Source organism: Anguilla rostrata, chromosome 10 (genome assembly GCF_018555375.3).
Source record: "Anguilla rostrata isolate EN2019 chromosome 10, ASM1855537v3, whole genome shotgun sequence".
NCBI lineage: Eukaryota > Metazoa > Chordata > Actinopteri > Anguilliformes > Anguillidae > Anguilla > Anguilla rostrata.
This window is the reverse complement of record NC_057942.1, coordinates 10422427-10437763: the sequence shown is the minus strand read 5'-3', so window position 1 is coordinate 10437763 and position 15337 is coordinate 10422427. Positions and strand designations below refer to the sequence as shown.

The following is a 15337-nucleotide window of genomic DNA, read 5'->3' as shown; positions in this document are numbered from 1 at the left end:
GTTTGGCTGGGAAATCCCATTATGATGGTTAATTCAAGACAAACCATTCTTTTTATAATCAGCACGATTTCAGTTAACCCAACATCTATTATAATTGTGATCTTAACTATATGGTTCAGATGAAGATGATAATGATTATGATATGATGATGATGATGATGATGATGATGATGATGATGATTATTATTATTATTATTAGTGGCAGTGGTAAAAAAAAAAAAAGAATAACTGGGGCTCGACAGTGAAATTATAATCATACACGTCTTCTAAGGAATTTGTCATTATATCATAATTAGAGCTAATATTAGATGATAGCTGTCTTTATTATGACTGTACTGTGTTTGTAGAAATGTATGCTAATGAGGCCTCGGTGTTCTGACATTCAAATAACACCTCTGAATTTTCATGTGAAACAGCAGACAATGTGACCTTTGTAATTGATTCTAACTTTTACGAATTATTGCAGAATAGTGGTATTCAAAGTTTGTCCGCATATTACAGCAGCTGACAATCCATCCTGACTTCCAATGAGAAGGAGCCTCGCTCAATCATACCTTATGGATTTCTGTGAAAGTGCGTCAAGCAGGATGGCAGCTGTCAGTTCTAATGATTGCGAAAAAAACATTTAATCAATGTTTCGCTATGAAATCCAATACCAGGGAAGGTGTTGAAAGAGCACAATTATGCCGACACAGAAATAGACAAACACTGCTAAATACTGTTGTGAAATGTAGAAGACGAAGTCACTTGTGATTCATACCTGTGGTGTGGATAATGTAGAAGAGAGCTGGCAGTTTGTGCGTGGTTGAGTTCTTGCATATGTAAGTATATTTTTCTCAGCAGTGAAATGTAGATTTATGTGTTTATTGTAAATACATGGAGAGGAACTCGTGAAAGCAAACCAGAAATTCAGCTTTTCTGACTGTTCTGATGCACATTATACATTAATATATCATTTTTTTACATTTTTCCCCAGAGCAATTTGTTATTCAGATGAAAATTGTTGTATGGTTATATTCATACATCAATGATTATAACATGAATGGAAATGATTCTATTGTGTTTTTACATTGTCTTGTAAGATCAGCTGACTGTCGATTTGCAGTATTTAAGAACATTTATGGACCTTTGGTGAGGTGCTGAATACATAACAAGTGATTTGGTTGGAGATCCGAGATTTTCCTGTTTTAATCCCACACTGGGCACCTGAACTGAGCTACTTTATTGAACACTTAGCTCCTTCAAGTAGGTCACTCTGGATATGTCAAATGAGTAAGGTTACAATAACGCCATTTACATTAAAATACCCCATAAGTTGTGCCCTATGATCCCCACAGCCATAAAAAGGCAGCCTTGCTATATTCTCTATCATGGAAGCTTTGTTTGGATTAAACAAAAAGGCAGTGCTACCCTTTCACTTTAATTTGTTTTATGTCTAATCCACTATATAGATTTTTAGCTGTTGCTTCCTAGAAAACCAAATATGGGACCTTTTCATTTTAACATGCATTGTTCTGCAGTAACCTAGAAGAACCTTACACTAGCAAAGCCCTTGCTTACTTCCACTTTTCCAATCACTGTCTAAATGACTATACTAATCACTCTAAACTTTTGAGAGGAATTATCTATAAGCATCTAGATGTGAGATACTAAACTGTTTCTCAGAGAGGTGCTTTGCCTTTTTGTACTTTTATCTTTGTGGGTGCCTTAATTTGGAATGTGGCAGACTTCTGTTTTATTTCTCTCTCTGCAAATAATAAAATGGAGACTACTGAAACTTAAGTATGTCTTGAATGTATAATATTCATTGGTAGCTTACATTGCTTAAACAGCTTCAACTGTTTCAGTTTATCTTAATTTCTTCCATTTCACTCTTGCTGTAATGTGCTGGATGATACTAAAATAAAAATTTAATGAATGTAATCTTCCTCCTGCTTCTGCAGAACTGAGCCCGGAGCTGGGAGAGAACACCAAGAGCCCCCCTCTGTTCCCCATGTCCCTCCCCATCAGCTACCAGGTGCTGGGTGCAGACTACCTCTTCCTGAAGGAGGCCAACCAGGACATCATGCAGAACTCCAGCATGCAGACGCACTCCCAGCCTCTCGTCCTCCTGCAGGCCACCCGGCCGCCCTCCATCAACGCCAGCTACGGGCCGCTGTCCGTGGCCCGGGCCGTGCCGCTCGACCTGGTCCAGACGGTCCGGCTCTTCCGCTCCCCCAGGGCCTCCACCTTCAGCTGGAAGATCCAGGCCTTCGTGCTGACCCGCCGGGTCCTCTCCTCCGCGCCGAAGGTGCGGGTGCTCTTCTACGTGGCGGGGAGGGAGTGGGACGGCGGCGAGGCGGGCGCAGACGACGAGCTGCCCTGCGTGACGGTGTTCGCTTTCTGGCAGACGCAGGAGGTGAGGGGCTCCTGCTCCCTGGGGGGGCAGAGGGGGACCTGCCTGGCGGAGCTGGAGCCCCCGGCCGGCTGGTTCAGCCCGGCCGAGGAGACCTCCAGCAGGGAGAGGCAGGGGCCGGAGGAGGGCAACGCCGTGGAGCTCTACTACCGAACGCGCCCAAGCTCCCGCGGGGGGCGCAGCGGCGAGGGCGGGGGGCGGCGTGGCGGGGCCCGGCCGCCGCCGTCGCCCGACGAGGATTACGCCACGCCCATGCTGAGGATCGGCAGCGTGCGCCTCCTGCAGGTGGCCCGGGGAAACGCGTCCGTCTCTCAGCTCAAGCTCGGAGACTCGATCATCATACAGACGTCCTCCAAGCCGTTGAAGAAAACGGACATCACCACCTTCTACGTGTTCATGTCCAGCTCCTCCTCCTTGGACAAATTTACGCTCAAGTAGGTCTCTCCTAGGGCTCTTTCTTGTGAATGGTTTGGTCTGCATTAATGGGTCTACAATACTTCTGAAAGGCATTTGTGTGCACCGTGCAATTCAGGTGTCAGTCTTCATACTGCATACTTATATCACATTTATATAGAGAATTGTTTCATTACAGATGAAATATGGTGTACTATATAAGATTCTGCTTGTGTTTCCTGAAGTTAAGGATGTTTTTGTGGACCAGTGCAGGAAATCGCCCCAGCTCAGTAGAAAATCACCTAATTTCATACAGGAATGATTTTGTATGGGCCCTATTATAAAAGCACAGGAAGATTTTGCAATGATAAAATCCAACTGGCTAATGTATTACTGGCATTTTGGACTCCTTGCTGTTCTCTAAGTGCTTTTTTTCAAAGTTGCTTACTTGGATAGGGTGTGAAGGGATGTAACATTTGTTGGGGGATTTGGATGTGATTTGGTACATGCTGAGTTGTAATACTTAAATGGTCATAAAAATCTGCCTGGAAAAGGAAATTTTAATGCAGTTCCAAGACAGCAAGCTTTTAGTCTGGCAATGCCTGACTGAATGTTTAAAGTAAGAAAACTGTTTTTCGGGTGATTGGGTTGGTTGGGTGGCGTGCTCCAACCTGACATTTCTGTGATGCAGAACTACATGGGCTGGTGGGAAGAAAAATAGACACTGCTCTAAAAGTGTAGGAAAATAATGATAAATGTAACGCCATGGAAAAAGACCATTTCAGGGGTGCAAAGTCTCGCTTAATGTTTATGCAAAAGAACTCCTGTCTGGCCAGTCCGCAGTCATGCAGTCTTCACATCTTCAGCTTATTGTAGAGTTATTAGCCACTTATCACCTGCATTACTTAGGCCAGAGCTGTTAAAAAACCAAACTGGTCCAGACGTGGCTATTTTTATGGATCCCAACCAATTATGTCTTGCATTTGATAACTGAATTTCCTCTGCAAAGACAGAGCTCTGTGTGACTGACATGCTTGTATTTCAGGCATATTGATGACCAGACCACCCCAAATGAAAATATGTGTGGAAGGAAATCTGAGAATGAATGAACCACATAATTCCGTCGCAGAGAACTGGCCACTGGCCAAGATGTCTTTTCCGTGGAACATCTGCAGTTTTAGCAGTCTGGGTAAATCCAGCCCTCATAGAAAACATAGAAAAAATTGGGAAATGGGATTTATCCAGGATTACAGCCGTTTTCAGGAAATATGATAAATGTTGTCGTTGTCGTAGTTCTGGGAATGGCTGATGTTAAAGAGAAATATCTATGGTGCCGATAGGTTGATAGGACTAATGGGATGTAGGCCTAATAGTAATGGGACTTCCCAGCTTCACTTTTTTTGCTCTGCACCATGTGATAGCTGGTGTTTCTTGCCTATCTTAACAGCACATACAAAGGCATGTGTTTATCTCATGTCACATGTCCTGCACGCCAAAGGATATTATATCCAGAGTGGTATTTGGAGATGCACATTCATTCATTCAGTCTTTGGCTTACTGTAACCCTTTGAAGAGTAGGTTTTTTTGGAATACTATTTCTAAATTCTAAGTCAGAACTCCATTGCTTTCAATTTCCAGTAGTCATGGTTACATTCAGTTAAACACCTTAAAGGGTTAAGAACACAGTGGTGTCAAGGAAAAACTCACTGGGTGAGATAGATAGGAAGAAACCTTGGGAGGAACCGGACTCAAAAGGGGGAGGCTGTCCTCCTCTGGCTAGTAAGGGTGTGTTTTTTAATGACCAACGTGGTCAATCAGTCAATGTTCACATTAATGAATCAGAGGCAGCAAGGTGGCAGTCCTCAGGAGGAGGCTTGCTCTCTTTTCTGTTGTGATCTATCGCGGTAATATTATGCATTCCGATGCCCAGCGCAGATACACCACGCGCTGAAGACAAGATTTATTGCTTTTTTTATTTTTTATGATTATTCGTTTGTTTATTTTATCTAATATTATTTGTGTATCTAATTCTGAGTCTATTAAAAAACACAAATGTATTTCCATGCCAGAATCCTGTTCGGTCCTAGCTTTCCCAGCAGTCCCACTCACTGCTCAGACCATAAATATTAAACAGCAGTGTCCCAGTTCAATTAACTTTAGAGCTGGAGGATGTTTGGGTCTCTCTGCAATTAATGGAGAAAAAGTGAAACAGTATTCATTTGTTTACATTGAATTAATCCTTAACCATGGATATCTTCATTGAACGTGCATGAATAATGCAACACCATCACGGAATGATATACAGAAAACAAACGTACAGATAATGAATTACTTATTGCCTAGAAATTATAGCCAAAAACAGAAACTTGTAGCTGTTAGCTCATCATTGACTAAAGAAACTCTTGTAATTCCAGTGAAGCTGGAGTCTAAAGTACACTGTGATATGGTGAAACAATCCGTACAACTCAAATGAAACATATTTTACTTGTCACAACAGCTTTGTATGTTTAATTAATAGAATGTAGACTGTTGCAGAAAGCCTGCTAGCTGCAATGGTAGGTTGTAAACGTTTGAATATTTCATGCATGAATCTATTTCTATTTTGAATTTTTTTAAACACCAATTTTACAATGCTTCTGACACCTTTCTGTCAGCCATACCTACACAGTGAGATCTGCAGCTGAAAAGTGTGCACTCTTCCAAAACACTATTTTCTACATTACTATCCAGGTACACTGCAGTAGAGCACAACAGGAAAAAACAAGCATCCTTCTAAAAAAAATAAAGTTTCAGTTGCCATGGCAACAGATTATAGCCTGGAAGTTTCTAGAGCAGGGGTCTGGATCACGGGTCCTGGAGAGCCACAGGGCCATTTGATTCTCATTGCAACGTCAAAGTTAGCAACCAATTTGGACCCAAGAAAGTTAAGACAAATGTAATGCTTTACTTTTAAGTCCTAATAAACAAAACCAGTGACCCTTCTGTTTTCCAGGTCCACGGTTGTGGATGCTGAATCAAAAGGGAAGTCATTGGCTATGTAGCAGATTACGACATACTGTAGCCACAACTTGAAATATTAACGTCTAGGCTATAAAGCCCAACCTGCACTCACCACAGCTGTGCTGACTGTGCCACTCTGGAACATCCTCATGTGGATCAAATTATCCATTAGGAGATTTCTATAACTTATTTGACAGGAACGATTAACAGAATTCACATGTCATTCATTGTGTCGTGTGACAACATCACTTATGCTTTTAAGTGGTTCCAGATGTCAGTAAAGAGCAGGCCTGCTTTTGGTGCTAAATTCTACTTGCGGCTCTATTTTTTTCTCAGTCCTTACAAAACTGAATCCAGATAAATGTGAATACGAAGTCAAAAGGGAGACTTTGAGCCAGTGATCCTATAATGCATTTCCCTAGTATCAAAGTTAACCAATGCCTTTTTAAACAGGAATTATGAAAAATTATTTTGCACAGTCAACACAGAGGTGGTTTTCTTTAAAACCACTTGATTTGGAAAAACCTGAAGACCTTGTGCACAAATGTTATAATATCAGTAAAAAAAAAAAAAAATCAGTAAAATCACTGCTGGCATTATTCCAGATTCATACAGAAATACTCCTCCAAAAAATTTCCTAATTGTTTTGGATCATATTTCCACAGTGTGTACCACAGTTCTTACAGGAACAAGATGGCAAGAGATATATAGTACATGACAAAAAGAGGAAGATTTGTATTGTCTTGGTATAAAGGTGATTGATAGTGTTCCTCTGGTCAGCTGGGTGCTTTTGGTTTGTCTTTGTCAGCGGGGTTGATTGTATCATCTCCCAGCACAATGACGGCTCAGTTTAGCCTCACTCAGCCCGCACTGTCTGTTGCCAAATGAGAAGAAGCAGCAGCTTGCTACGTGTGCTTTGAAAGACAAGTGGTGGTGAGCAAGCTCCCAAAATTCTAGCACATTTCTGTGATGACACAGGCTGAGAATTTTGAATAGGCATTTGTAAAAAATGGATAAAAAACGTTGGTCATTAATGGAAGAAGTAAACATAATTGAACCTAGTGATGATTCTCTAAAATATATTTGATTAATTATCTTGGTGCTTGACTATTTCTGAATTTTCAAAATGAAAATACATTTTTTATGGTCATTTAACAGAGGCGAAAGACTATGAATAGCTGTTTAGAGTTGCAACCAACTTAACATGATTACCTGCACACTATGAATATTACATTGAGAGAAGTCAAAGCCCACAGTGCAGTGCAGTGAACACCAGAAGCAGTGTGTGTGTCCCTTAGGATGCTCAGTGCTTGTAAAGACCGTGATGCTGAAATGGAGACCCTCCTGACCAAAGCATGAATAATTCATCCATTCACCAATCTCCCTCATTCATTCGTTTATGTATGCTTTTGGGAATGTGGGAACCGGTCTGTGGAATGGGCATTAACTGAGAGGCAGGCTGTGCCTGTCTTGAGCAGGCTTACTTTAGGAGAATATTAAATTAAGAGGAAAACTGAAATTTGGGCAGGTGGTGTTAAAATCCCATCTGGGTGTCCCTGCACAGACCAGCGGGAACGCACATGGTCTGGCTCTGCTGCTTCAACCAGACTTACTGAATTCAGCCCAGAAAGTCAGAATAATCTGATGCCATCAAGTGTTTCTGGAGGAAAATTCATAAATGTAACAAAACCGTTTAAATCGAGTGCTTTCGTAATGTTTAGTAAGATGCATTTGTGCAGCTTTATATAATTAACTATGCATTAACTAGACAACTATATGTTAACTAGTAACATTTGGGTAAGTTGCTAACAAATGTTTTTTATTATGTTTGATAATAAATGTTACAGTATTTGAAATCTAGGTTCAGTGTTCAGAATATCTCCAATACTGGTTTTCATCAGGGAAGGAGCCAACCGTCCACACTGTGGCCGGTATGTGCTTTGTTCTACCGTGAAAAGGAGGATCTCTTATTAAATTTTGGGGTATAGGTCATCATTCATGCTTTGCTAAACTGAACTTAGGTGGCTAGTTATATATTTTTTTAAATGGTAGAAAAATGCTGTATGGAAAATGATCCTTGGCATACAATTCTGTTTCATGGTGTGTCACCCACTACCAGTGCCATGTCTCTTACACTAACTGACTGGTTCTATGGCTCAACCCTATTTGCTACGTATGTGAATCACTGATGGATGCAGTCACTGTAGTAGGCTGGCAAGATAGCTGCCCAGTTTGGTATATTTTTCCCCATGCAAGTACATCATCATGCAGAACATTTTCTCATGAATTCATGTATCTTTCATTGTGCATTTAAAGCATAATATACGCACTTGGTATTTAGCTGACGTTTGGTGATGGAGTAGGCCGCATAAATAGGGACCATAATAAAAGGATGTGAATATGTTTAGCCGTCTATGTACTGAGCAAATTTAAATTAAATTTTAAATTCCCATGCACATCGCCAGTTGCGGAGACGTGCAGACCTGACATATTTATGCAAATGAATGTTGTCAGTCATGGGGGAGGGTCGTATAATTTTTTTCAAAGGCGAGGCGAGGGTTATGTAAGAAAAGATATAACTAGACAGAGAGTCATTAAATTGTTTTGGAACATGCTCAGGCTTGCTCTTCCCTGCAGAAAGTGGTTTCTTTCAGGATGCCCTTGTGCACACAGCACGCATAATCACCCATTGGTTTGAGGAGCGTGACACTGACTTAATGGCTAGTGTCATGCACCTCATTGCCTTCTCAGCCAGGTCTGAATCCAATCAAGCGCAAATGGAATATTCTGGAACCCATGCCGGGCACATTTTCCCACATCAACTAGGCACGAGTCGATTCACTTTGCTACGGAAGAACGGAGTCGTGTTCCTCCTGCAGAATTCCAGATGCTGGTCGTGCTGGTCACATGATGACCAACACCTTGTTACCTGTTACAGCTGGTGTTTGATTTTTTGTAGACCGCCTGTATTGCATGGGTATTGTAATGTAATGTAAGTTAAAAAATAGTGTGGAAATAGGGTAGAAATGACAAGCCTTGTGATAGATTAGGTTTCCATATTAATAGGTTTTCCGTATTAAAAAGAACTGTAGTATAACCTTGAAACATTAAGAACCACTTCTTTGTCTGTACATCTCACAATGCACCGATAGATCCTGAATTCAGCATGTTGCTTCTGCCTTTTCAGATGGGGTTGTGTAGGCTACTCAGTGTGAAAATGTTGGATGTGAGCGAGTATGAAAAAAAGCCTTTCCCAGATTAATGCTGTATTTTGCGTGTGTGGAAGGATGCACCCAAGCGTACATGTACCCCGTACTCCAACATTACTTCTCCAAACTCATTTAAGCAGCGAGGGATTTATTTAATCAGCGACAGGCCCGACTGGCTCCTCCCGCCCGCCCCGCCCGCCCCGCTCCCGCACAGCACAGTGTTTATTTAAGCAGCGGTGCTGAAAATAGGGCTTTTTTTTCTCTCTCTCCCTCTCTCTGCTTTGCTACTTTCTCACCCCCTCCAGCCTCGTACCTTAATCACTGTCAGCGCAAATCCGTCTCCCCATCTCTCGCTTACTTTCGCCACTTCGTCAATCACTCGCCTGCGTGCGGTTTATGCGCGTGGGGGGGGGGGGACCGGACCGTGGCGCGGAAGCGTAGTCGAGCCGAAGCAGCGGACCGTTTCTGAGCGGTCCTACGGGCGGAAGACAGTCGCTCGCCGCTCCGCCGGCTTGCTTATTACGCCGAGTTTTCTGCGGCCGGAGGAAAGCGTCCGTCCCTGAACGAGCCCACGTCTGCGTGGCTCAACACTTTCACGCTCCGTCTGAGTTCTCCTCCTCATCGTCACTCCAATCCCAGGAAGCTTCTGTTTTTGTGATGGCCAGGGCCCAGGCAGCATATGTCTGCACTATTATTATTATTATTATTGCTGTTGTTGTTGTTGTTGTTACAGTAATGTTGTCATGTCATTTGTAGATCCCGGTTCCTCTGATTTATGGTCTTTCTATGTAACAAAACCTTCAGTGACCCGGGCAAATTGGATGGAGATTAGCAAGGGACCGACTGCATATGAGCGGCACTAATATCTCCATTGACCATTTATTTTATCATTCTTCTGCTATTGTCTTAGTGCCGTCCCTCCAGATGGTCTCGCGTTTCCCTCAGCAGGAGCGCCACTGTAACTGCCGTTTTACGCTGGCAAGTTTTTCGCCCGGATTGTAGATGGGTGCAGGCGGAGACCAGATGGTGATGCAACTGTTTTTTTATTGTGACTTTACGGGCATCGCTAAAACAATCCAGAAGAAACTTCCACCAACGTGCTTTTGAACAGCCAAGGGGCGTAGGCTCCTCCAGTGGTGAGAACTGCAGAATAAACTGCATTGAATAAGTATATGGGCGCTGATTCCAAGGCAAAGTTGAACTCCATGCTACTCCGGTTGGAAGGGATGCAAATTGGACTGTTATGGAGGGACCAGTTAGCAGACAGATCTTTTTTGTGAACAGAAAATGCACCAGCACCGAGGGCTTTGAAATGCTTTTAGATTGTTGGCAATCCCACAGTATGCAGGTCTGGTTCCTCCATTTAACTCCAAAATCAATGCCTATTTCATGCAAACAGTGATTTCAATGAGGACTGAACATGATCGTGCGTAACGGCCATTGAACTATGTATTTGTATTTATTAACACTAACTAAGCATGTCTGTGCTATTAGAAGAATAACGGCACATTAGTGCTGCAATCGGCTGTGTTCCTGGGTAGTCTGCTGTGCGGACGTCTGGGACTGTCTGTATGGCCGCTTACCGGTCATTTGAGCAGCACGTGATTTTTTGCCTATTAGCCGAGTTCTTCGACCCGGCCATCTGGCACTGCCAGCTCCCTGCCATGCCTAATGGCGTTTTTGGAGAACGGCTCTGCATACCTAAGTCACACGTCGTATGCGAAAGGCACGCCAAGGCGGACACCGCCGAGCGTTTGATTGGATGAGCTGACGCACTTACCCGCATAATTGATAAGCGCGCGCGTTGGCTGTGCCTGCGTTGGTGGCGGATCTAGCGTGTTACACGTCTCTTACCGTACGGCGAGCGCTCGTGCTGCAGGGTATCGGTCGCTATGGGGACGGAGAGGTAGAATAATGGGGCAATCAGCCGTCAGCACTCCCTAACCCAGGCAATCTCGGCACCGAGAATGGCAGAATAGTAGAATTAGGAGACACTGTTTCATACTGCACACACTCTTCTAGCATTACATACAGTTAAAGTTCTGTAAAGCCGCTTTTTCTCTTTCTTGTAAAGTATTCGCAAGATGCAAAACAAGCTGATGGTGCTGTTTTTCCCAATATGCGGTGTTGCTATTGGGTCATTTTTGCTGAAATTATTACTAAACCAATGCACTATGTTATCATAACCAGTGCTAATTAGCACAGTACCTTGCCAACATACACATTGCACTATGCATAGCCATGTGTCAGGATTTCAGCACATAACCAGCACAATGAGAATGCAGCCATACAGGGGTAAGGGATGGTTGGAGAGCGGCCTTTGCCTTTTGTTCTAAAAAGTATCATTTTGAGCTCAAATGCAAAATGTTTCATGACCTTTCTGTAGGTGGGAGTCTGATGTTTATAGCATCCACTTCACAGAATGATTTACTGCCACGAGGAGTTGAGGAGACAGGGAACGAAGAAAACCCGAAAAGCTTTTGACTGGAGGGGTCAGGGGGGTCGGTGCGGCGTGTGACGGGGGCAGAGGGCGCGTGCGACAGGCCCGCTTCCGGGGCCTCTATGCAGATCACACCCCGCCTGTCAGCGGGACTCCCCGGCCCGAGGCGAGACGGATGGCAGGCGCGCCACCTGAGAAACAAGGCTTCTCACACCCCGTCAGCTCCGCCCAGCGCGCCCATCCGTCTTCTCCGCCCCGCCGCCCCCCCCTCCGCCGCCAGCGCCGCTAACCAGGGGCCTTTCCTCCCCTTACCCACCCCAAAAAAACACTGCGCCCCCCCCAAACGGGACATCCTCCACAGTCCCCCTCCGAGCGGCAAAGCACCAGGTTCCGTGGAGTGAGGAAAGAGTATTTTGGGAAGAATGAGTGATGTGTGACCCTCTGTCTCCACACACTTCATTCTGCGTAAGGATTCACTTTTTTTCCGGGATACCAGCATTCTCATTTGCCACAAAGCCCATTATGTGAAAACATTTCCACAGATCTTGACGCAAACTGCTTTCAGTTTGCTTTTTTCCTCTTCATGTAAACTTACTTCATTAACTCAACTCAGAACCTTGCAAAATTTTTACCTTGATCTGAAATGTTGATTTGTGTTGTTTCAGAGTAAGAGAACAGATGTCATAATAGTTTGAAGGGGGGGTTGTTTGTTTATTCCCCCGACGGTGTATTGACAGATGTTATTTGGTGAGGAATTAAGTTTTTTTATGCATATTTCAGTTACATAATAGCACACTGCCACATTCTTCACGGTCCATGAAGGAATTACTCGCTGAGCGAAGATAATCTTTCTCACCTCTGTAATTACTGTGTACAAATTATGAGGTGTGCAAATTAATCAAAGAGAGTTATGACATAATTATTGTGTAAATATTATGTAATTGTTACTCCACGAAGAAACCGCAAATGTATGAAAGCCTTTGCCGCGTTAAAGTTTTTTATTCGGACGGCTTGCTGTGAGACAGTTGCATCCCCATCTTTGCATTTGGAGGCTCCATATCGCCCGTTTGTCACATGCCTCTCGGCCGCGACCCTCGTCACCATCGCCGCTTTAATCACAGGCCGCAGCGAGCCAGTTCCCTCCGTCCCGTCCTCTCTCGCGAGTCCCGCGTTCACCCCGACCGCCCTTCCCCCAGAGAGTCAGCCTGCTTCTAACAATAGAGCCAGACCCAGACGAGCCACCGCTCTCTGCACCACTCACGTTAATAGACAGCGCAGAAGCGTCCGGTCACCTTCAAAAGCAGCCCAGCCCAGCCCGGTTCAGGGACTTAAATACCCCGCATTGTATCACTGGCTCCCCTGCACCCCGGCCTCCCTCTCTCCTGGCTTGCATAATGCACCATCTGTTTTTGTTTGTTTGATATTTTTAATTAGACTGACGTCACATACTTTTTCCATAGTTTCACTGAAGAACGATTTTTTTTATTCCTTTTGCATTCCCAAGCTTAAATGTGCTCATTGATTGTATTTGCGCTGTCAAATCACAGACTGATCTTGCCTGTAATAACTTGTCATTTAGAAATAGACTTGTCACACAGAGCTGATTCACGAAGTGCCTCAGTTAGTGTGGCTGTTTACCGCGAGTGTATGCGTGAGTTTTTGCACAGTGGTCGTAGTAATGCATTTTTTACACAGAAGAAAGAGACAAAACACAAGAAAAAAAATGCACTGCATTCTATAAAGGCAAATATTCCAAGGCTTTTTTGAAGATTACAATGGGCTATGTCCCAGACTTGAACTGCAACAAACTGTTTCTTTGAGAAGATTGTCTTTCAGTATCTGACATTCATGTTGTTCATTGATCACAATATTTACACAACCGTTGGTAGCATTGAAAGATTCAAAGAGATATTTGAATGAAAAGTCAAAAATGTCAACCACTAGCTGGCTTGCTCAACGTGAGTAAATTAAGAAAATAAATCTACCCTAGGGTTTTTTAATATGATTAGCCTGTGTAGGAAAAAATAGAAAACATTTTTTGTAGCTTATTTCATCCCTCTAAGCCCGCTGATTCCGCACAAGTGGCAGAATAAAATTATGAGCTACATAGATTTATTGGCTTATTATTGTGAGTTGGCATATTTAGGAAAAAACTTATTTTATCAGAACACGTGAATTAGTGTAAAAGGCAGATAAAAAATTTCCCGTGTTCCAAAGACGGGCTAGCACTACCACTGCTATATGGCTGGCTGCCGAATTCATCGTCAGCTAAGTCATTAACCGACTACAACCCAAGGTTCACAGTGGGTGAACTCAGTTGGCCTCATCTCCCCAGGGATAAGGTGTATTTAAACCAGACATGGTCCCCCAGACTGCTTTGCTGCATTAGTCCCTCCTAATAACACACCAGGCACCCAGAGGCTACCAATTTTAGCAAATGAGAAATATGCTGCTCCTCTCACTGGTGTTTGCTTAACTGTACTGCTTTGTGGCCTGTCTGTGTAAAACAGCTACTAGCCCACAGGCGATCACATCAGAGTAATGCACATGCTTAAGCTGAATTGCACCTTGCGTGAGGACTACAGTTCACAGAATCAACTTAAACTAGTTTCTGTCATATCCCTGAGTGTTTTTAAAGCTATTGTTCCAAGCACTGTGTCACAAGAATGTAGTGTTGTAAATGTTCCTAAATAGTTTTCCTAAATAGTTTTGTCAGAATAAGATTACAGGGGTGGGGCACATTGAGCAAGGGCTAAAGCACAGGGCAGCGTCTCCTCCATTCTGTCCCTTCGCGCGTTGCAAGTGGAGCTCCTCACGTGGGTCAGGAAACCAGCGGCGCCTCCTCCAAACGGAGTGGCAGGCCAGGGGATCAGATCCTGCCTCTCCATGCCGTGTGGCTTTGTCAGCAGGAGATCAGGCGGATGTTTGCCAAGATTAGCGCTCCCTTGAGCCCCCAAACCCGCGCGAGGGTCGAGCTGCCCGTACGGATGCGCTGAAGCGTTAAAACATGCCACATGTACTGTGTGTGCGCACACTGTACACATACGAGCATCCGCGCGTCTGCATGCGCATGCACGCGCACACGCAGTGAAAATCTCGCTTTAGGCATTTGAAGGGAGATGAGGCATTGCTGACCTTACATGAATGCGGTTGCTGGAACAAGGTGCGCTCTTGTGAGTGTCCTTTGGAAGTGCTGGGCAAACTCCAGCTGGGGAAATACTCTGCGTCAGACTGGCACTCGAACGGCGCACATCACAACCCCGCTGAGGCCCATAGTGCACGCAGCATCGTTTACGGCTTTAATGTTTATTGGAAAGATACGGGCGTAAGCCAATAAGCATCGTCGTAAGATTAAATGAAAAATATTGGACTTAACATCCTACACGCTAGCTGTGGGCTTCATTTCATTTCGTTGTAATGGCATTTTTTTAACAAAAAGAACATAGTCGGCCATTTAATTGTGCTGGAATTATTCTGGCACGGTTAGCAGGGCGTCTGTGTCATAACAGATGAAATTGAATAAGTGAAAAGAGAGTCTCCTGATCGTATTGAGCCAATGGAGAAATAATGTTGGAACATCATGTGATAGGGACATTATTATAGCTCTGCTGCGAAAATCTTATTCATAGAGTTGCCTTGATAGGGGGGTGGGAGGGGCTTAGAGATGCTTTTCAGATTATACTATGACATTTATGACTCTCAGAGCTGAGACCTAAGAGAAAAAAGGCTTACCCCTCACTGAAAAATGTGGGGGAGGGGAGGGGAGGTTATGGGAGGTGTTTGTAAGATGGTAGGAAAAGGCAGTTCTGACCTTGAGCCTCCTTCGCATTTATTTTATTTTCTGTTTGTGATAGGGCGCAAACTCCTCCCTCCTGTTCTCATTGTCTTTGTTAGGTCATCA

At 43.8% G+C, this 15337-nt stretch overlaps 1 protein-coding gene across 5 annotated transcripts in view; it reads left to right on the top strand.

The window, feature by feature from the left end:
• Nucleotides 1-15337, top strand: part of LOC135264939 (transmembrane protein 132C) — a 127644-nt gene that overhangs the window by 91488 nt on the left and 20819 nt on the right. For all 5 annotated transcript variants that reach the window (XM_064354004.1, XM_064354005.1, XM_064354002.1 and 2 more), the window contains one exon: nucleotides 1943-2828. In XM_064354004.1, the coding sequence (XP_064210074.1) occupies nucleotides 1993-2828 (836 nt within the window). In that variant the 5' untranslated portion in view covers nucleotides 1943-1992. The remainder of the gene's footprint in view (nucleotides 1-1942; nucleotides 2829-15337) is intronic.